The following is a 22,221-nucleotide window of genomic DNA, read 5'->3' as shown; positions in this document are numbered from 1 at the left end:
ATGAACCTATACCTAGATTTTATGGAGGAACTAAAATGTTTTATGGGCATCCAGGCCAACAGATGGAGCCAGCATATGTGGTCTGGACCTTGCATACAGGGCAGCGGATTTTCCCCCATATATGGAATAGCTTTGCCTTGTTCTAGAGAGCAGGGGCTGTGGAGGTCAGGACCCAGCAGGTTAGTTGTGAAGGATCAGGTAATATCTTTTACCTTGACTACTTGGTGTTTTAGGAGTCTGCCTGCTTAATGACTTCCTTGCTTTAGCAGTTCATCAATTGGTACTTTTCCCATCCTATTTTATGCAAGAATGGGCACATATAAAATGTTAAAACTAATAAAGACTGAATTGAGATCTCTATTTTTCTTTAAGAGCTGATTGTCCTGAATTGTGTAGGCCATGGAAAGATATTGTAATTAGAAAGAAAGAAGCTACAGCCTTTATCCATTCATTCATTAAAATTTGATAACTTAAAAAGACTAGAAGATAACCGTAAATACTTAATTTCAAAGAAAGTTATCAAAATATCAGTCTTGTAAAGGATTTCTAACTACTCCCCCCACATACACAACTTCTTATATATGTTTTTAATTTCCTATGGAATGTTTGTGTCAGTGAATTTGATTTGATTACTCAGGAGAATTTCTAAATGAAATTGTATGCACATGGGTAATTTGAGGGGCTAAGAAATTGGCTCAAGATTTGTTAAGGAAAGTGTCATAGTTTAGTCACTTTTCTGTGCTGAAATGCCTCATGTATGTGAATATTGGCTTTCCTTGGAAAAAATATGCATGGCATGTGTGACTAATTTTAATGCAACTGTATCATCCAAGCAACTTTAATGTTATGTAGCACATTGACTTACCAAAACTGTCCATTGCCTTCTCTGGAAACCCAAAAGATAAATAAATGATACTATACAAATATGATAAGATAGGCTCTTTAGAAAGAGATATGTGGTATCATCCCTTATCGACAATAGCTGCCAGGTCTCTAAATCAGCCAGTGTACTCTAGATCAGTTTTATAACTTCCTTCATGGATGCCATTAACCATAAATCAGTAAGCAGAATTTTATTGCCCCCTTGAAAAGCAGGTAAATCATGACCACAAGTTCGGGTTTGAAGCCTGTCCATAATTTGAATAGCGTGGGAGTATGCACTAAAAATTCAAAATCCCAGGACAACAGAAAGGAGAGGGAGAGGCAAGTAGGACAACCAGAAAGAGACAGAGCTCTATTCTAGAGCAGTGCTATCCAGTAGAATTTTCTGTGGTAATGAAAACATTCTGTATCTGCACTGTCCAGTGTGGAAGCCACTAACCACATGTGACTATTGAGTACTTAATTGTGGCAAGAGTGACTAAAGATCTGAATTTTATTTTGCATTTTATTTCACTAATTTAAATTTAAATAGCACAAGTGGCTAGTGGCTACCTTATTAGACAGTGCCATTCTAGAGACTCTGGGGGGCACAGCCTGACCTGTGATCTTTTTGGACTGTGTCTTCCTTTCCCTTTTTTTTCTAGTCCTGAATTTTTCTGCAAAAAGCACTCTGGATTTGCTCAGGCCAGTGTTGGAATTTATAAATCCTAGTAGGTTACATTTGTCTTGAACAGGCAATGGAACAACACTTGCTGCTTTGCAGCTTTTTTTGAATAAAGCTTTGCAGACTTTATTCTCAGGTTTGATGGTCCATTCACAGACCATACACCTCCTTTTGCTGCCATGCCTCTGGCTCTGTTGTAGGAATCTTTACAAACTGGCCCACTACAGTAAGCCAATTCATGTGATATTTATTCCTTCCTCCCCAGGTTTGCTCTTCGTTTTATACGGCCTGACCCTCGCAGCCGGGTCACTGACCCCGTTGGGGACATTGTTTCATTTATGCACTCTTTTGAAGAGAAATATGGGAGGGCACACCCTGTCTTCTACCAGGGAACGTACAGCCAGGTCAGTGCCACAAACCATATAGATGCCAATTTATTGATATGGTTCTATCCATAAAGGAAAGCATAGCCCAGCACTGATCATGTCATTCTTTTACTCAAGAACCTTAACTACCTCTTGACTGCTTCCAGAAAAAGAAAAACCAGCCCTACTTGATCTAATCCCAACCTCCTTTTGAGGTCTTTGCTGTATAACTTGTTTCTCCATACCATAGGTTCCAGATAAACCATTTCCTGAACATATTTTATATATTTTTTCACTTCTGTGCCTTTGCTTTTGCTTTTCCCTCCACCTGGAATGCCTTCCTCACGTTTTTTGCTAAATGGAAGCTTTCCCATCCTTCAACTAGGTCATATCACTCCCTTCTTATAAACCCTTTCTGATTGACGTGTCCTACCTGGCCTACCTTGCAGTCTAACTAAAATAGTAGTCTTTTCTTTTGTGCTTTCATAGTTTTTTTGAAAACTTAAAGCAGTTTCACATTCTTCCTTATATCATGGTTGATTATGTTTATTTTTTATCTCCTATACCAGACAGTAATCCCCTTAAAGGCAAAGTCTAAGTCGTCTTTGATCCCTCACAGAATTGAGTAAGGTCATAGGCCATAGACTGAAGGCAGCACATCTCAGTCAACCCAAGCCACATAAACCTTTGATACCTCTTAAGGGGTGAAAATTAAGAGTTCTGTGGGTGTTAGGCATATCTCGAGTTTGCCAAAGAAAAATGTAGAAGTAACACTGTGTCTATAGTCCAAAGGATGGTTCTGTTCTGCAGCCTCCAGTATTCCTGAATCTATCTGGTAAAAAAAAAAAAAAAAAACAAAAAACACACACACAAAAAAAAACTTACTCTTGCTTTCTGCTTTGATTCTCCCATATCGGCTTTTTCTCTTAGTTGGTCTCCTCAGAGGCTCTGCTGCCACCCTACTCAACAAGCATTAAGCACCAACGCTAAAGATGCAGTTGTGAATTAAATTGGTACCTCTGCACCCTCTTTGCTATGATCCTGAGGGTAGACCACCATTGGTCATTCCAGAGATACTAATTGAATTGTATTGTGCTGAAGATTATGCAAAATGCAGAAGCATACAAAGGAATCTTGGACACTTGCGTTGTCTTTGAAGATCTTTTAAACTTTGTGCTCTTTAGAATGTATTTGGGTCCCTCAGTCTTGCATCCCTGCTTGGTATGTGGCCTGGGATCAGGCTCATCTTTGCAGTATTTTTTATGTATAAAGATGTTGTAGCTGTAAAGTGGCAAAATTCTCACCTCCCCTTTCATGTGGTCAGATTCTCGTTTTTATCTTCCTTTAGACTGTGGGAACAGCTGACTTTTCTGTGATTTGTTGGGGACCTTTCTTTGTTAGCCTGTCTACTCTCATGTGCCTAATACAGTTTAAATCCTAACACCGAACCTTTTCATTAAAGCTTGTTAGCTTGGACGTTTTGTAGGGAGAAAAATGCCAGGGGTATGAAGGTAGGAGCCCAGAATCTGATTTCTTGTTCACATTTTTTCCTCATTTCTCCTTTTGTTCTCTTAGCCTAAGGAAAAGCTCAAGGCATAGTCGTCATAATAATTAGTGATCTTCTGTTTCTCACAGGCACTTAACGATGCCAAGCGGGAGCTTCGCTTTCTTTTGGTTTATCTTCATGGAGATGATCACCAGGACTCTGATGAGTTCTGTCGGTAAGTGGATTGATTGATTATTTAAATTTTTTTGTCTGCTGATGTTTTGTAGTAAGCAAGTTCTTCTCATATCCTTTTCATCCCTCTCCACAGCAACACACTCTGTGCCCCTGAAGTTATTTCCCTAATAAATACTAGGATGCTTTTCTGGGCATGCTCCACAAATAAACCTGAGGGATATAGGGGTAAGTTGTGTTTCTTTTTCCTCATTGAGATTGTTGAGATATCTTTGAGATAGTCTGGGAAAACACGCCGTTTATTGCATGACTATTCTGTGTTAGACATGTGCTCATTACATTTTATATATTATCATATGTAATCCTCTCAGTAGTCCTGAAAGGAGGGTTGTATTATTTTCCCTTTATGGTTTAGGAAACAGGCTCAGAGAGTTTAAGTGAGATTGTACAGTTAGCAATCTCAGGTCTGTTAGACTCTAGTGCATTCTTTACAGGTAACCATTGCCAGGTTTTATTTTTAAAACATCCAGTCCTATCCAGCAGGACTAATCTAATCGCTTTTAATCTAAATGGCTTTTTACTGAGGAGTTGACTCTCATCATGAGTGATTTTATTTTATTTATTTTAAAGATTTTTATTTATTTATTTGAGAGAGAGAGATAGAGGGAGAAGCAGGCTCTCTGCTGAGCAGGGAGCCCGATGTGGGGCTTGATTCCAGGACTCTGGGATAATGACCTGAGCCAAAGGCAGACGTTTAACCACCTGAGCCACCCAGGCGCCCCCCATCAGCAATTTTAACAGCTTCTTGCACATTGAATTAGTTGGGTACTCGAGTGCTGATAGGGATTCAGAAAGTTCAGATCTTTGCTGACAGTAACTCTTCACTAGAGATAAGTATATTTAGAAGTCAATATAAAGCATACATTAAGAAAAATGTAGTTACTTTGTAGTTACTTGTGTTCAGCAACTTTTGAGTATATACTAGCATAGATACTAAGAATCAAAGATGTTTTGCCTACCTCTTAAAATCTGAATCTTTACTCCTAATTGGTTTTTAAACATCTGATAAATTCATACAGCATGCGTTTTGCTACTCTAATATGGCTTTGGGGATATGGAAGGTAGTTGATAGAAAGAGATATATTTTTTATAGAAGCTTATAAAATATCTTCTTTAAAACCATAAGAAAAACATAAATAAAACTCCTTTATGGTAAAATCCTGCTTATTTGGAAAACTAACTTTCTAAAACCTCTTTGGAACAAAAAAAACTAGCTCTTTTGGTTGGGGGTAGGTGAGGGAGACATGAGGAAAGGACTAAGGAAGGGATTGAGTAAGAGGAAGAAAAGGCAGAAGACAGTGGTGGATCTCATCACCAGTAATAAAAGGCTGAGATTTACAGCCTTATTTTCTTTAGTCCTGATACCCAGTATAGGGGAAAATTATGCTTAGCAGTAGCCAAATTCTTTATAGGTCCTTTTTTACCAAAATGGCTTTGTCCTTGACTTCTGCAGTCTTCCCAAGCATCATTATGACAACCACTCCTGCCAGAATAGTTTATCCTATTCTAATCAAATTACCTGGGAATAGGGACACAAAAATAAAATAAAACCACAGCAAAGATTAAAAAACTAGGAGGAAAAAAGGTATGTAGAGAATAAGTGAGACCTCCTTTCATTCCCAAGTAGGGGAGTAAAACCTTCCTGTCTTGCTCCTTGTGGAAAGTCTAAGAGTTGATCTGGTTCATCCGTAGGGCTGCCCTTAACCTGTTGACTCTTCTTTCTCAGTCTCGCAGGCTTTACGAGAGAACACCTATCCATTCCTGGCCATGATTATGCTGAAGGATCGGAGAATGACTGTAGTGGGACGGCTAGAAGGCCTCATTCAACCCGATGATCTTATTAACCAGCTGACATTTATCATGGATGCAAACCAGACTTACCTGGTGTCAGAACGCCTTGAAAGGTACAGGGGAAGTTCCTCTGAAAAGAGAGAGACCAGCTGTAAATTTGGATGGCTGACCCAGGGCTCCACAAATCCTGACTTACTCTTAGAGGCAACTTTGAAAACCTTACCCATTTAGTGTTAAAATATTTATGTATGTTGACCAAAATAATTCTATCAGATCATCTGTTCTTGGAGATGTGATTCAAAATAAAGACAAGGCTGTATGCTCAAGAATGTATATATCATGTCATTTAGGTGAACCATAATCTAAGGAGCTTAAACGTAAAAAATGTGGAATTATTAAAACTCTTCCTCCCATTATGTAAGTAGTGCACATTAATTGTAGAAAATGTTGAAACCCAGAAAAGCACACAAAAAATTTAAAATCCCCCTGTAATCCTACCACAACTTTTAATATTCTGGTGTATTTTCTTTCATTTTTTTAGATCCATTCTCTCACTCACACCTATGTAGATATATAGTTTGGGGAGAAAATAGGGAGTATACCAGAATGTTACAGTATTTTCTCTTTGGTTAGTAGAATTCTGAACAAGATTTTCTCCATTTTCCAAATATTCTAAGATGCATTTATGTGGTTTTTGGTTTTATGAAAGCAATATATGCAAAAATTCAATAATCCTCCAAAGGGGTATTTAACTGTAAAATACGATCTTGATGATCACTTTTTGGCAATAATACTGTTACTTTTGCTAGAATTGGGAAGAGAGGATAGTTTTACTTGTAAAGTTAAAAGGGAAAGGAAAAGTTTGCCATTTCTTTTTCTGCCATATTAAATTGGTAAATGAGATGGCTCATTCAGATTTTGCCATGCTGTGCTTTGGAATCCTTTATGGTAGTGTGAAATGCTCACCTGTCAAGATTGTTGACCTTTTTACCTCCCCACAAATTTTGGTATAAGAAAACAGAGATTGCTCTTTGCCTTCTCTGCTTTTTGGTCTGGCCACAGGGAAGAACGAAATCAGACCCAGGTCCTGAGACAACAGCAAGACGAGGCCTATCTGGCCTCTCTCAGGGCAGACCAGGAGAAAGAAAGGAAGAAACGGGAGGAGCGGGAGCGGAAGCGGCGGAAGGAGGAGGAGGTGCAACAGCAAAAGTTGGCAGAGGAGAGACGTCGGCGGGTAATGAACCTGTCTTTACTCCTCAAGATTCCCAAACTGATCTTAAGTGTGAAAGGAAAAAAACTTGAAGATGGTGGGATTTGTGGGTGTTTTAATTCCTTGCTGTATTTTTTTTTTATTTTTTATTTTTTATTTTTATGTATTTTTTTTTTTAAAGAAGTTTTCTGTCCAGTGTGGGGCATGAACTTGCAGTTAAGAGTTGCATGCCCTACTGACTGAGCCAGCCAGCTGCCCCCACCTTGCCATTTTTATATTTATTACATTTCCACAAATATTTTTTAAATTTATTAAATCACAACAGTGAACAAAAATCAGGCAGAAAACTCTATTCCATGAAAAGTAAGTACAAATGCACAACAACACAACAAGCAGTTCAAAATCCACAGCAGTAGTTTTTATATCTTAGCAACATTGTTAACTAATTTGGCATTTCATTCATGCTCTTTCATTGTATATTACCACTTGATTACAGCCAGTGTCTTTTAGCCATTCCCTTTTTTTCCAGACAGGTAAATACCCTAACATAGTTAATAAATAATACATGCGATGCAGTAGCACTTTGAATTAGGGTCTTTCTGTTTCTGACTCTTGCCAGGAGGTTTTTCTTATTAGTTATTTATTTTTCTTCTGGCTGCGCGGTAAACCTACATGGTGATAGTATTCCTGTTTCCCTGTTAGAGCCATAGCCTTAACTTTGCTTTGTGTCTGTACAGAATTTACAAGAGGAAAAGGAAAGGAAGTTGGAGTGCCTGCCCCCGGAGCCTTCCCCTGATGACCCTGAAAGTGTCAAGATCATTTTCAAATTACCCAATGATTCTCGAGTAGAGAGACGATTCCACTTTTCACAGTCTCTAACAGTAAGGACCACCTAAGTTGTGTGAAGTGTATGTAAGGTCTGGGCTGTAGATTTGGAAGCTTTTAAGGGCTCTTGAGAGTGTTGTTGGTATATCTGCTGCTCTCATGAACAAGGCAGGAAAGGGTGGGGCAGAGAGAGAAGAGTGCAGTGAACTATTAGATTCTTTCAGTTCTAGCTGCCAACTTAAAGGAAAACATATTAAGGTTTTCTTTCATCATATTTGAGTTCTGCTAAGAAACAAGTGTAACTTACCAAGAAGTTCCACAAAAGACTTGCACATTAAGTCGATGGGAGGCTCTTCCATGCCAGTTAGCTCACATTGCCCTCAGAATCCCACCAGAACTCCTCACTTCTATCTACGCAGAAAGCTCTGTCTCCACTGATCTAAAAGCACCAGAATTACACATCTGAATATAAATGCATGCAGTTATCACTCTCCCTTTCTATCCATTTAGCCCATAAGAAGCCCCACTTTGTGGAGCTACCTTGTATATCTGATATCTAGAGGTAAGTAGTGTTTGTCATTCCATAGGAAAATAGTTAAAAGCAGAGACTCTTAGAATTCTATCACAGAATGATGGGGCACTTGGGTGGCTCAGTTGGTTAAGCTTCTGTCTTCAGCTCAGGTCATGATCCGGGGACCTGGCATCAGAGCTCTGTGTCAGGCTTATTGCTCAGTGGGGAGTCTACTGCTGCTTCTCCCTCAGTTCTTCCTCCCGCCCCCACTCATGCATGTACACACACGCTCTCTCAAATAAATAAAATCATCTGAAAAATTATCAAATTTTCATTCTTCTAAGATCAGTAGGTGTGTTTTCTTGGTCAGTATACTTCATTGACTGTGTTTCTTCATCTGTCAAATGGGTATGATAATAGGTACTCTAATGAGATTATTTTTATTATTAAATTTGTATGTAAAGGGCTCAACATTGTGCCTGGCTCATAGTGAGCACTTAAATGGTTACTGTTGTTTTGTTGTTTATAACCAAAAGGAAGTGTCTATTTATATTGATAGTTGGTATGTTGTCTTTCCAAATTTACCAACTATATAGTAGATTCTGCCATTTCCCTGATCACTCGAGATAATCAAGAGTAAACTGCATAATAGAAATAAGGATGCACTGCAGTTAAGGGAGGCTGGCTAGCACGTTTTTACTTCTCCTATTTAAATAAAGAGCATCGGACAAGTTGCAGAATTTTTTACAGGGCCTCAGATACCTCACCAGTTAAATGGAAATATAATCTACCCTTTGATAACTTTAAATTGAAGGTATCTCAGGCACTGTTCTAGGCACTCCAGGGGTTTTGCAGATGAGTGAGACTCCTGGAGCTTATGGCCAGTGGGGAATGTGAGACTCAGAGCTAACACAAAGTAAAAAGTTGGGAGGTACCCTGATGAGAGAAAAATGAGTAGCATTCTCATTTTATTTATCTCATTTATGCATTTATTTCTTTTGAGGGAAGGTGTTCATATCCCTAGCTTTGGATTTTTAAATTGGGATGATATGAATGAGCCTCACACAATACATACCATGTAGGTGGTTATTAAATGTTTGTTCCTTTCCCTGGTGTGTTTCCTAACGGTTTGCATTTGGATTTTAGCTTGCAACCATGTTCATTAACAGTTTCACATCATAGTATAACTGACTTTTTTTTTTTTTTAAGATTTTATTTATTCATGAGAGACACACAGAGAGAGAGGCAGAGACACGGGCAGAGGGAGAAGCAGGCTCCATGCAGGGTGCCCAATGTGGGACTCGATCCTGGGACTCCAGGCCCAACGTCCCGGGCCAAAGGCAGATGCTCAACCACTGAGCCACCCAGGGATACCGTATAACTGACTCTTAAGGAGCTTCTACTCCCCAAATTCTAATTGTGTGTGTGAAAAACCTAACAAAAATGAATTCTCTTAAGAGTTTCAGAAGAAAATCTACTAGAATTGTGAAACAGTATAGGCTTCTGGCCTAAAGGGAACCAACCCATTTATTAACTAATCCTTAAAGACTCTTATTTTATTTCAGTTTATTTTTTTAGATTTTATTTACTCATTTGAAAGAAAGAGCATCCACAACTATGGGGGGAGGGACAGAGAGAGAGGAAGAAGCAGACTCCCCACTGAGCAGGGAGCCCTATGTGGGGCTTGATCCCAGGACCCTCAGATCATGACCTGAGCCAAAGGCAGCTGCTTAACCAACTGAGCCATCTGGGCCCCCCAGTCCTTCAAGACACTTAAATAGGTTCTCAGCTTTGAAAAACAAATCTCAGACTGAGAGAAATAGTTGATCATAAGTGGGGACAAGGCTCAGAGATGGGAAATAAGTGTAAAGGAGAAGTCTTTAGTGATGGTATAGGCTTTTAATTTAACATTCGTGGGATTTATAATATAACTGAGTAAAGATTTACAGTTCTTTTATGTTCTTGCAGACTTTGTGTCATGTACAGTGAAATACTCAATTTGCAGGAAGCTCAGTTCTTGATAGTAGTAAAATGCTAAGATAAAAAAGGAAAAACTGGAAAAATCTCTAGATCTCATGAGTGGGGAGAAAAGTAGCAAGCTGACTTTCTGTTAAAATGAATGCATATTAGAGAGAATCCAAATTATACTTAGCCCAGGACTCATTTTTCTATCCATTAGAAACCAAAAGCAACCTCTGGAGGTGATGTCCATTGTCAGTGGTCAACAGAAAATGCCAATTTTATAACAGGGCTGACTATTATCAAGCAAGATTGAAATGGAAACAAAATATTGTTTCACACTATATAAAGCCCCTGTTGGGCTCATACCAGTAAACTTCGTTCAAGTCTATTGATGCATCTTAATATAAGAAAAGAAGGTAAAAAAAAAAAAAAAGAAAGAAAGAAAAGGTAAATGTTAATGGAAATTGCACAGAGAGACAGAGACTCTAAATGAGGTTGATAGATTAAAATATGTTAATTTATAAAATCAAAATATGTGAGTTTATAAAATCATGAATGGATTTAGAGAAGAGGAGCATGGATTTACTCCTTAAGTTTTGGAGTGATATGTTGCCTCTTAAAAGCTCTAAAGAGGTAAGTTTAAGACCAATAAAGGACTGCTTCGCACAAAGGGGACTAAATTTATGTGAGGTACAACAAAAAGAAAATAGGTTCCCTCAAAATAGTAAGGGTAATTTGAGTGTTGTGGGATTGACCTGAAGGAGGTTAGCATGCTATGCCCTTCATAACATATCCTTCAGACTCTCTGGTAGAAGTAGCATGCTAGATAAAGAGGCCCATAGAGTAGATCCAGTGTGCCCGTTCTTAATACATGGCATCAAGAAACAGGGAGCAATAAAGGTGGCCCATTCCATAGGTACCTCACATTTTAAGTTTTAGCAATATGAGTTTTCTTGATGTCACCTTAACTTATTATTAAGAATTTACCTTTATCAGCCTGAGTAGGGTGAGGAGGGCAGTCTCACAGAGGACAAGTGCCCATGAAGGATGTTAGATCATTGACCAAATTTAGGACAGTGTCCACACAGTCCGAGCATGAGCGCAGCCCATGGTGGGGTGTGGGGTGTTAAAGCCAGGACTGGATTAAGGGGGAAACAAACTCATGGTTTTTTGCGTTATATACGAGAAATATAGACATTGATGTGTGTATGTGTATACACATAGTCTCTAGTTTTTTCCACAGAGAGTGATTGGGAGCAGCAACCCCCCAGTAGCAATGAATGTACATAGCACCTGGATTGTGGCTTTTATTTTTTTATTTTTTTATTTTTTAATTTTTTTTTTTTCAATTTTTATTTATTTATGATAGTCACAGAGAGAGAGAGAGAGGCAGAGACACAGGCAGAGGGAGAAGCAGGCTCCATGCACTGGGAGCCTGACGTGGGATTCGATCCCGGGTCTCCAGGATCGCGCCCTGGGCCAAAGGCAGGCGCCAAACCGCTGCGCCACCCAGGGATCCCGATTGTGGCTTTTAAATACCTGCCCCCTCTCCCCCAATATATATATGTACCACTGTCCATTAAGAAGAACCATGGTTCCTTGGAGAAATGGCTTATTCCAGAGCTGGGGCAAGAAAACACAAGATCAGCCTAAAATACCTTGTGCTAGAAAGCAAGGAATTATTCAAAAAATGATGGAGACTTGTCACCTTGGATGGGCTCTTCTGACTCCATCTGAAACATTTGAACATTAAAATAAATACTATAACATTATAACCTTCTGAATAAAATAGGAAATCGTGAATCTATGTTAATATAAATAAATAAGTTGAAAGTTTGAGGAACAGAAATCTCTGTAGTCTCAAAGTACCTCCCCACAAGATCTCTTTAATTATAAAAGTAGAGGGACACCTAGGTGACTCAGTGGTTGAGCGTCTGCCTTTTGCTCAGGTCATGCTCCCGGGGTCCTGCAATCAAGTCCTGCATCAGGCTCCCTCGAGGAGCCTGCTTCTCTCTGCCTATGTCTCTGCCTCTCTGTCTTTCATGAATAAATAAATAAAATTTTTTAAAATAATAATTACAAGGAGAAAGGAATGGCTGCGACTGGAGAGGCCTAGCAGTCACCACCTTAATGAAGAGATCAAAATGCACATCATAGGTACTGGGGCAAATCAGAATTGTGCTCCAGCTGGATAGCATACTCTTAGTAGAATGCAGTATCGTTCTAGAACATTCCTGCGAAAGAACCTATCTGGAACCTAATTGTGAGTACACATTAGGGAAATGAAAGACATTCTGCAAAAATAACTGACCAATAATCTTTAGAGGTGTCAAGGTCATGAATAATAAAGGAAAGGCTAAGGATTTATTCTAGACTGAAGGAGGAGACTTAGAAGATGTGACAGTGAAATGGAACACATAATCCTAACTGGTTGCTTGTGCTGTAAAAGGCAGCTAGCAAAACCTGAAAACTTTAATAATAGTTTAATATATATTGCTCTGTCATAGCAATAATGTGCCAGTTAAATTTCCTTTTTTTTGAGAGCTGTATTATGGTTATGTAGGAGATTGTCCTGTTTAGAAAACCTACACAAGTATTTTGGGGGTGATGGGACATCGGGTTGGCAGCTCATTCTTAACTGGTTTAAAGAAAATTCTGAAAAATAAAAAATAAATAAAAAATAAAGAAAATTCTGTGTTCTATACTCTCCACTGTTCAGTAACTCTCTAATTATTTCTAAGTAAAAAAAATTTAGCTTTATATCAGGCAAGTTGTCAAGAAAAAAAGACCAAACAGATGAATCATTCCAGAAGTAGGACTAGCATTGGGCTGTGTAATCACTTAAAAGAGCTGCCCTACGTATTTCCTCTGAAAGGGAAGGACCTCACAGTAGAATTCCAGTGTCATGCAATAATTTCATATCTCAGAGTCATCCTGGAGAGAGCTGGTGGAGATACCTGATTTCATAGTTGTGTTGAGTGCTCCTTTGTCTTTCTCTCACCTCCCTTTTCCTATATGATCTGCAGGTAATCCACGACTTCTTATTCTCCTTGAAAGAAAGCCCTGAAAAGTTTCAGATTGAAGCCAACTTTCCCCGGCGGGTGCTGCCTTGCATCCCTTCAGAGGAGTGGCCCAACCCCCCCACACTTCAGGAGGCCGGACTCAGCCACACAGAAGTTCTCTTTGTTCAGGACCTGACAGATGAATGACATTATTTTTTCCCTCTCCCCTCCTACCCTAATCCCTAAAAGAAACGGAAAAACAAAACAAGAGAGAGAAATTCATATTATTATTATTATAATACAATATTTTTTTTAAAAGACTGCTGCATCCTAAGGAAGGATCAGAAACCATGCTGCCTAAAAGAGTCACCACCTGTGTGTGTGCATGAAGGTCAGCAGTGAACGTTCCCACTGGCAAGCCCACCCTTCCCTACTGCCTCTGCACCACGCACCTTCCAACGAAAGGAGACTCTTCAATCCAGTTATTGTCCCAACTGGGGAAGGGGAAATTCCCACTAGTTCTCATTCATTCTTGCTTTTATGGAAAATAAAAGTGGAAAAAACATCGACCAGCTACTACTGCAGCATCTCCTGAGGACTTGCTTCTCCCACCACCAGAGAAGAGGGAAGAGAAGGCACAGAACAGAGATGTTCCTTGAACTTCCCACAATTTATGAATAACTTCTAAACATTTTTTGTTGCTTTGTAATGACCAAAGGAATGAGGCTGACATAGGTGTTCTTAACTTTTATTTGATAAAAAGCCAATTCTTAAGCCCATGAGTTCATGCCCTGGGCTCCTTAGCCCATAAGAGTGTAATAAAGGTGACCTGGGCTGGTTTGTGCTTATTTTTGCCATTGTCCCTCTCACATTCCTAGAGAGGTTGTTCTTTTTGGTCCAACTCTTGCTGTCCTTTCTTAGCATCTATTGTGCCTCGCTTGGAGTATTGGGAGGAAATCTGGGTTCATTGCCCCACAAAGTCTCTGTACAGATATCCCCATATATGCAGTGTGAACTCTGTGTATACTCATTATACACATAACTGTAGTTGTCCCTTGGAATCTGTACTAGATGGTTATTATGCAATTTGAACCAAAGGATAGCAGCTCTTCATTCCTCTTCTGATGTGTACGTGCTCTTCCTGCCCATCCCTGAGTGTTCCTGAGTTGCCAATCTTGGTGCCTTCCCAAAGGACTAGCAGGGTCAATGGTAGAACCAGCAGAACCCCATGATGGTGCCCTGCCTGTCTCAGTGGGAGGGTGGTGGTGGTGTTGGTTCAAGGATAGAACTAGAAACCTTGAAGGGAGCCAAGACAGAACTCCAGGTGTGTGTAAACTGTTGGAAGGTACAGTTAGTTTCTGATATAGCCACCTGCTGGAAGCAGTTTTTAATCCTCTCCCTCTGTTGCTGTGTTGAGGTAATAGGGGTTTTTAAACTTCAGGATGGATGTCTCTTCTTTGGTTGAGTTTATGGTAATGGGTACATGGGTCATGCCATGTATTATTAACAGATGTCAGCGTGAGCTGGCAAATATTCCAAAGTGTTCTATAGCTAGACTGGTGCAGACTTGTAACACAGCAACCTACTGAAGTAACTAGAGCCTAGCATGCTTTGAGGCCAGGGCCCATATCAAGATAAAACATAACTTGGTAGATTTGCAGTCTCCAAAGGCTTTCTCTCTTGCTTACCTAAAAATCTAAGGGCAACTCTTTTAGGTAGCACTGATGTATGTGACTTCTCCTCTGCATCCCACAGTGGTTGGGGTAAACATGGGTAAGGGATGGGATAAGGAACCTCACAAGGCACCACCTAGGGAGCCTGGGAATTACCCAGTGGTCTTGGCACAGATGTCTAAAACACCATCTCTAGGAAAATTTAATTTAGTTCTGCTCCTGGCTGCCTATTATTCCATTTTGTTTACTGCTGCCTCAAGGCCAGATGAGTGGGAAGTCACTGTTGGCATGAAAGGTATCTGGAATGAATACCAGGATAAAGCATATTCTCTATTCAGCCTTATGTGAAGTCTGCTTCCTGCTTACAACCATGCAAAGAGGAATTTTTCCACATAACTCTGAGTCTCCCTCCCTGTCAAACTCATAGCTGTTTCCCTAGCAGTACACAGAAGGGCAGGATATTAAGGGCCTTCTCTAGGTTGGGTATTGTTTTGGGTGTTTTGCCCACACCTCTTTGGGAAGTTGTAAAACTTTTTCCTTAATTCAGTCTGCATCTTATTCTACAACATGCACTTTATGTCTCTTGGCCTTTCGATACTTGTTCAGTGAAGGAGGTCAGATGCCAGACTATTAAGAAAAAGTGTATGTCGGTAGAGTTCTTGGGATGGCTTACCTATTTACTTTAGGTTTCAGGAAGTTTTATCTGAAGCACATGTTCCTTCCTAGTCTATGTTGAAACAAGCGTGCTTTGTTCAGACTCCATTCCTGTCTCCTTACCGTAGGGCTGCTGCATAGGTGTCATCTCCCTTCCTCCTCCATGAAGGATGAACATTTTGTCACTTAAAGCCAGTACAATCTGTTACTCCCAAGGACCTCGGAACTCAATGGGACCTGCAAGGGAGAAAATACTGAGAAGCTGATCTGCAAGGATTCACTCATTTCCACATCACCTCTGGGTTACTTCAGCTGTTTATCAAACAGCAAGCCATCAACCTAACAAAAACACTTGTTTCAAGTTGTGTTCTGCAGTCCCAAAACTGATGTTGTAGATTCAACTGAATAACATGGGAAATGACCAAACAAAGACACCCAGTTGGAGTCCGTTGAATTTCTGCAGTTAGTGGGGGCATTTCTGGTCTTTTCTTCCACTTCTGCAGAATTTCCTGCAGCAAATACTTTTTTGTGCTTGTTTGCCTCCACTATGATGTTTGGATAAAAAATGAGAATATCTCTTAAAAAATAATAAAATAAGGAACCTAGAATCTTCAACTGAGCAGTCATTATGAAAATTGCTAATGGTGCCAAGGCCAAGGAAAGAGTTTCAGAAAATGACTGTGGGAAAGAGTGATAACCCCCAGAATGCAAAATCGGGAGTATTACCTGGTGCTTGAACAAGGAGCTCCACTTTGCAACTGGTTTTTTTTTAGGACTTGTGAGGAACGCAGCAACAGGAAATCCATCCACAAAGGATGCAGTGTCCCAACTTGTACTGCGCCTGAATAGTTACATGATAATTTACTGAAGAAATCTAGTGTACTTAAAATTTTTTTCATAAAAGTTTACATTGTATTGTAGGTTAACATTAAATGTTTTATAACAAAAGTCTCCTAAGAAGTTGTGGGTCTTTCTGTTGAGGAGAGATGTGGTAGGTATTTTCCTGTGTGTGAAGGAAAGTTTGGGATACATGAGGATAGGAACAGGGTATTGCATCGCTGAGAAGCAAGGAAGAATCAAAGATGAGCAAGGAGTTAAAATTGTGTATTTCAGTGAAAAGAGGCAACATAGCAGACAGACCCAGGTTCAAGTTTGGGCTTATCTGTCCTCAGGCAAGTTCTTTAGTTTCTCCAACTGTAAAGTGTACACCATCTGTCTCAGGATTGGTTTATAGGTTAAATCAAATGTATATGAAGAGCCCAAAACAAGTGTCATTGTTTCCTTTCTCCTTGGTAGTGTGTTTGAAGGAATATTTTCTTGGAGTTGTAACTGTCCGTTTGATAAGGGATGCCATGACTCCTGCTAGAACAGACCTATGTCCTTGTGAATGAGTACCTAAAGAAGAATCACCTTTGATCTAATGAAGTCTGGACTATTGGAGCTCCCCTCCTAAGGTATTTTTACTTGTTTATTGTTTTTGGTTTTTTAAATATTTATTCATGAGAGACAGCGGCAGTGACACAGGCAGAGAGAGAAGCAGGCTCCATGCAGGGAGTCCGACATGGGACTCAATCCCGGGACTCCAGGATCATGCCCTGGGCCAAAGGCAGGTGCCAAGCCGCTGAGCCACCCAGGCGTCCTTGTTTTTTGTTTCTAAGAGGAAATGTGGGCAGCCCCGGTGGTGCAGCGGTTTAGCACCACCTGCAGCCCAGGGTGTGATCCTGGAGACCTGGGATCGAGTTCCACGTCGGGCTCCTTGCATGGAGCCCGCTTCTCCTTCTGCCTGTGTCTCTGCCTTTCTCTCTGTATGTCTCTCATGAATAAATAAAATCTTAAAAAAAAAAAAAACTATTTAAAAAAAAATAAGAGGAAATGTCTTAGTTCTTTGCCTTTCTCTTCCCCACTGTCTGACCTTATGCAAAGAACTCATTTCTGTGAGCTACGAATTCCTGTCACCATCAGAGTCTACCCTGTTGCTTATCTGAAGATGTGGGCTTCCATTTTTGTTTTGTTTTTTTTAAATGTAGATCATATGTGTAAACTAGAATGTCTTTTGCTCAGTCTAATAAGTCTGCAAGAAGAGTTTGTTCACCGTAGGTCAGAATCCATTTTTAAAAATGACCACTTCACAATTGATTGTGAGGGTTATGTATAAATTTTTTGCCATCAATTAACAGAGTAAAGGATGATTCAAACTCTGATGCCAGACAAACCTGGTTTCAAATCCTGGCTGTGACTTCAACTCTGTAGGCTTCACTTTCATCATCTGTAAAATGGGTTGTAGCCTTGCAGTCCAGATGAAGTGAATTGCTGCTGCAGTTATTTAGCATGCAATAGATGTTCAGTAAGTTATAGCTCCTATTACTGTTTTCAACAGTCTGTAGCTTGCCCCCTGCTAATAGTTCATCCTAGATACAGATAAAGGAAGGAGAGAAAGGGGAGGGATTAAGTTGAGGCTTTTCTCAATGAGGCAGATAATGCCTGACCTTTTTTTTTTTTTTTTTTTTTTGCCATGCCTCTGGTGGTGTACTCCATATACTTTTCCCCTGATGGAGCCACCAGCCCCTCAAATCTCTCCCTCATGACTATGAGCTCAGCCAACAGAATGCTGAGACTCTCCTGCCTCTGGAGGCTTTACCCCTTTCCTCTTCTGTCTGCCCTTCTTGGTAACTCTCAGAATGATGCCTCAAACTCCCAGATTTCTAACCCTGGTAAACTGAAACCTGATATTCTCTTGAAGATACCACTTCAGGAAACCCTTAAGCAGGTAACTTCATTTTCCCTTGAGTCTTGGAACCAGGGAATGCATCTGTGTTTCTCTTTTGCCACTCTGATGCCCTGTCTTCTAAGACAATGCCCCTGAAGCATATGCCATCTCCTTGGAGTACTTTATCCTCTTCTAGTTGCTACCAGACAGTATTTCCCCAGATGTAGGCAATTGATACTTTCCCCTCCACCAGCTACCTAGGTAACTCTCAACGTCTACATATGTGGATTTCTTAAAATTCTGGTTCTGGTGCTCCTGATTTGACTTGTGTAGCTGCTGAATGTAGTGGAAAGAGGCCTTGAGTCAAATCTGAATTTGAAACTGCCCCTTGGTGAGTGATCTAGGGTGTTTCCTCATCTATAAACATAATGGCAGTGCATCCTTGCAAAGTTCAGGTGCTCTTTCAGTGGGCTGCTCTCTCTGAAGTGCCTGGTGGTGGGTAGATGGATGCTTAGTGAATATTTGCTTTCTTTGCTCCTCTCCCTCCCAGCAGTGCCGTGCTTTGAGTATAGCCTTCACTATGAACTGCTTCACCCTCCAGACCTTAGAACCAAACCCTTGCTGACCACAGCCTTTAGTGCTCCAGTTCCACACTCCCCTCAAGGCCTTTCTGTCCTCACTACTCCTCCCAGTTCTCTTTACTAAAATTCTGTTGGTTTCATGCTCCTCTCCACTACAACCCAGAGCTGTCACAATTCCCAGAGTTAAAGTGAACCATTTGATTTCTCTCTTGTTCTTTATGTTGCAGAATCCTGGCATATATTGCAGCAAACTAAGGAGCCCAGATGTCAGTGCCCACTTTTGTGACCCAGTTCTAGGGAGCCCCTGTGCATTTCTACATAGGCACTGCTCTGTTGTGTCCCCTTTCTCAAATCCAAGCCCACCTGCATCCTCCTCACTCTCAACACATTACAGCCTACTTCCTGAGGAATTTGAGATCTTGTCACAGAACTTCATCCTCTTCCTTTTTCACTTCAAAATTGTTCAGTGACGTTACCTGCTTCTTCTTTCCCTTCTGTCTTGTGGGTGTCTTTTCTTTTAAAGGAGATATAAAAATAAATAAATAAATAAAGGAGATATAATTGACACACGGTAAAATGCTCGAATCTTAGAGTTTTGTAACGCTTAACCTTATGTATACTTACACCAAAGACCAGATGCTCAGTATGTTTAATTATCCCAGAAAGTTACCTTGTATGTCTTCCCAGACTAAAGCTCCTCAGAGAAAACCAGTATTCTGGCTGCTTTTACCGTAGAAGTTTTGCTTGTTCTTAAACTTCGTATGAATGGACTCACTGTGTGTGTGTGTGTGTGTGAGAGAGAGAGAGTGTGTGTGTGTGTGTGTGTGTGTGTGAGAGAGAGAGAGTGTGATTTTATAAATTGTTTTTGTTTTTTAGAGAGAGTGCATGAGTTGGGGTGGTGAGAGGAAGGAAGGGAAGATCGAAAGGGAGAGAAAAAAATTATAAGCTGGCCTCCATGCCCAGCTAATCTTGAGATCATGACCTGAGCTGAAATGAAGAATCAGATGCTTAACCCACTGAGGCACCCAGGCACTCCTGTTTTTGTTTTCTTTTGTTTTTAATTAACCTATATACCCCACATAGGGCTCAAACAACCCCGAGATCAAGAGTCACCTGCTCCTTTGACTAAGCCAGCCAGCCATAGATTGTTTTCTTTATTCAGGTATTCCTATTCATGATAGGAAACTTTAGGAAGTGCAAAGAATAAAAAAAAACTAAAAATACATTGTCCAGAGGTATCTCTTGTTAATATTCCATTGTATGTCCTTCCTAGACTTTGCACATAAAAACTTTGTTTTCTACAAAAATAGGATGGCATTGTAAATGTTGTATTGTCTCAGTTTTACATATTCTATATTTGTTTAAATGACTACCCAGCATTTCACTGAATGGATGTACCATAAACTGACCAAAATCCTCTTTTGACATTTTAGGTTATTCCATTTTTTTTTCCTTCAAAGTACAAATTGACAAACATCCCTGTAGTGCTAAAAGTACACATCCATGCTTGTTTTCTCAGGGGGAAAAGAAATCCCTTCTAGAAGTAAAGTTACTGAGTCACAAAAGGATGGAAATTTTACTTTTTTAAATGATTATGTGATTTTCAAATTATATTCCAGAAAAGTGACTACAATTTATATTCCTTCTAGCAGTGTGTGCTCAGTCTCCCATTTGTGTCATTGCCAGAACCTTTCCTAACAACTATCCCCTTTTCAATTGCTTGATTCTCTTCACGTTTTAATCGCTTGAATCTTAAAAAGTCAAGCAAAACCTTTAACCTTAACCTTACCCACAAGTTACCATTCTATCTGCTTTCCTGCCAAGATGGCTTGCACCAGCCTCCACTTCTTTCTTAACCTCCTGTTGATTGAACTTCCATCCACTAACCATCTCTTATGGTGAACTGTCATCTAATTACCGTGTTCATTGGTCTATTACAAGATCTTTGTAAATGTACAGAGCTAAGTGTCCCCTTGTTTCTGGCCCACAGATTGGGGGTCAGATTATGTGAATTTTATTCCGAGGGCCATTGAGGGGCTTTAAGCAAGGGTGATACATTAGATTTGGGTTTTAGACAGCTAATTCTGTCACTGCAGGGAGACTGAATGGGAAGGGGGCAGGGGTAAGAAGTGATAAGATAGAATCTTGGATGAGGAATGGTTTGGGGATGGTGGGGCATTAATGATGGAAATGAGAACTATTTAGAAGGCACAATGATCAGGGAGGACCTGGAGGCTGATAAGACTTGGAGGGTGATGGACTGAGAAATTGAGGATTTCCAGGTTTCTGACAGCTGCATTTAGGAATGGTCACTGGTGCTATTTTAGTGGAGTACAGACAGTATCAGAAGGCTGAAGTAATGAGTGGGAGATAAAGTGGAAAGATTGAATGTAGGCAGCTCTCAGAAAATTTTTCAGTGGAAGGTATTGGAGAAAATAGAACAATCCAGAAAGGTATGAATGAGGAAAGGTTATTTGTTTTAAGTTGGGAGGGACTCCATTATGTGTAAATGTTAAAAGCTATGAGAGAAAAAGGTTGAAGATACATAGAGAAAGATATACCTAGGGTGGTGGAAGGGGTTGGCCTCAGGAGGAAGGAGGGAGCAGAAGTCGGTGTACTTGTAAATTTGAAGGCAGAAGTTGAGTGTCCGCATGTGATGGTATGTTCTGTCAGGTTGGGGATGATGGGGTCAGAGGTCTAAGACTGACATAGATTTGAATTAGCCATTTAAGAGAGCAGGCCAGGGGATCCCTGGGTGGCTCAGCGGTTTAGCGCCTGCCTTTGGCCCAGGGCACGATCCTGGAGTCCCAGGATCGAGTCCCACGTCGGGCTCCAGCCACGGAGCCTGTTTCTCTCTGCCTGTGTTTCTGCCTCTCTCTATGTCTATCATGAATAAATAAATAAAATCTTAAAAAAAAAAAAAGAGCAGACCAGAGTATAGAAAGACCTAAGTGGCTTTCTGGAAAAACTGAAAGCCCAGGTAAGATTGAAACCAGAATACATGGTGAGAGTAGACCTGAAAAGCCAGGCACTGTCACCAGTCTATTTTCTTCCTGCTGCCAATTTTCTTTATGAAAACAGAGATCACATGTGGGTATTCAGAAGCTCTCAGCACCCCCTTCACCCCAGGAGAAAGTCCAGCTCTCAGCTTGGAAGTTGGGGACTTCAACAGAGCCCTTTCTGAACTTTATAGCTTTTTGTTGTTGTTGTTGTTGTTGTTCTTCCACATAGTCACACTAACTAACCATACAGATCTCTTGATTGTTCCCTAAACACACCATGCACTTCCTGCCTATAGACTAACACAATTGACAAGAGAAATGATTTAAAAGATATGCAATCAGTTTCTCAAACTCCTCTCTGATTGCCAGGAAAGCAATGCCTAGACCACGTGATTCTGGTTTTCTGGAATCCTATTTGTTTTTTTTTGTTTTTTTTTTTTAACATGGAATCCTATTTGTAAGACTGGCTTATAACACAGGTACTGGCAAGGACAGTAGATATAAATCATAATTGCATGGTATACCAATTTAGAAACACAGTAACTGCACACACGTGGATCTTCTCAGATAGCTCTTACCTTTTGGTGTCTATATTAAAGATCTTTAGTTTCAAGTAACAAATAGGAAACCCACTGTAGGTAATTTAAGTGTTGA

The 22,221-nt window shown here is 40.2% G+C and overlaps 2 protein-coding genes across 19 annotated transcripts in view; one reads left to right on the top strand and one right to left on the bottom strand.

Moving 5' to 3' along the window:
• The window catches only part of FAF2 (Fas associated factor family member 2), a 91,700-nt gene that overhangs the window by 56,610 nt on the left and 12,869 nt on the right, over window positions 1-22,221 (top strand). For 4 of the 9 annotated variants that reach the window (XM_072824065.1, XM_072824066.1, XM_072824067.1 and 1 more), the window contains 7 exons: window positions 1,812-1,950; window positions 3,547-3,632; window positions 3,726-3,817; window positions 5,376-5,553; window positions 6,503-6,674; window positions 7,388-7,531; window positions 12,975-16,228. In XM_072824065.1, coding sequence (XP_072680166.1) covers window positions 1,812-1,950; window positions 3,547-3,632; window positions 3,726-3,817; window positions 5,376-5,553; window positions 6,503-6,674; window positions 7,388-7,531; window positions 12,975-13,157 — 994 coding nt within the window. In that variant the 3' untranslated portion in view covers window positions 13,158-16,228. Of the gene's footprint in view, window positions 1-1,811; window positions 1,951-3,546; window positions 3,633-3,725; window positions 3,818-5,375; window positions 5,554-6,502; window positions 6,675-7,387; window positions 7,532-12,974; window positions 16,229-16,573; window positions 16,732-22,221 lie in introns of those variants that run through there. The other 5 variants (XR_012029739.1, XR_012029737.1, XR_012029738.1 and 2 more) reach the window with 3 other exon arrangements.
• The window catches only part of RNF44 (ring finger protein 44), a 35,445-nt gene continuing 28,244 nt past the window's right edge, over window positions 15,021-22,221 (bottom strand). For all 10 annotated transcript variants that reach the window (XR_012029729.1, XR_012029732.1, XR_012029725.1 and 7 more), the window contains 3 exons: window positions 18,929-19,079; window positions 17,491-17,685; window positions 15,021-16,118 (listed from right to left, as the gene is read on the bottom strand). The gene's annotated coding sequence lies outside the window, so the exon portion shown is untranslated. The remainder of the gene's footprint in view (window positions 16,119-17,490; window positions 17,686-18,928; window positions 19,080-22,221) is intronic.

Source organism: Canis lupus, chromosome 4 (assembly GCF_048164855.1).
Source record: "Canis lupus baileyi chromosome 4, mCanLup2.hap1, whole genome shotgun sequence".
NCBI lineage: Eukaryota > Metazoa > Chordata > Mammalia > Carnivora > Canidae > Canis > Canis lupus.
The sequence above is the reverse complement of the archived record's forward strand: the minus strand, read 5'-3'. Positions and strand labels throughout refer to the sequence as shown.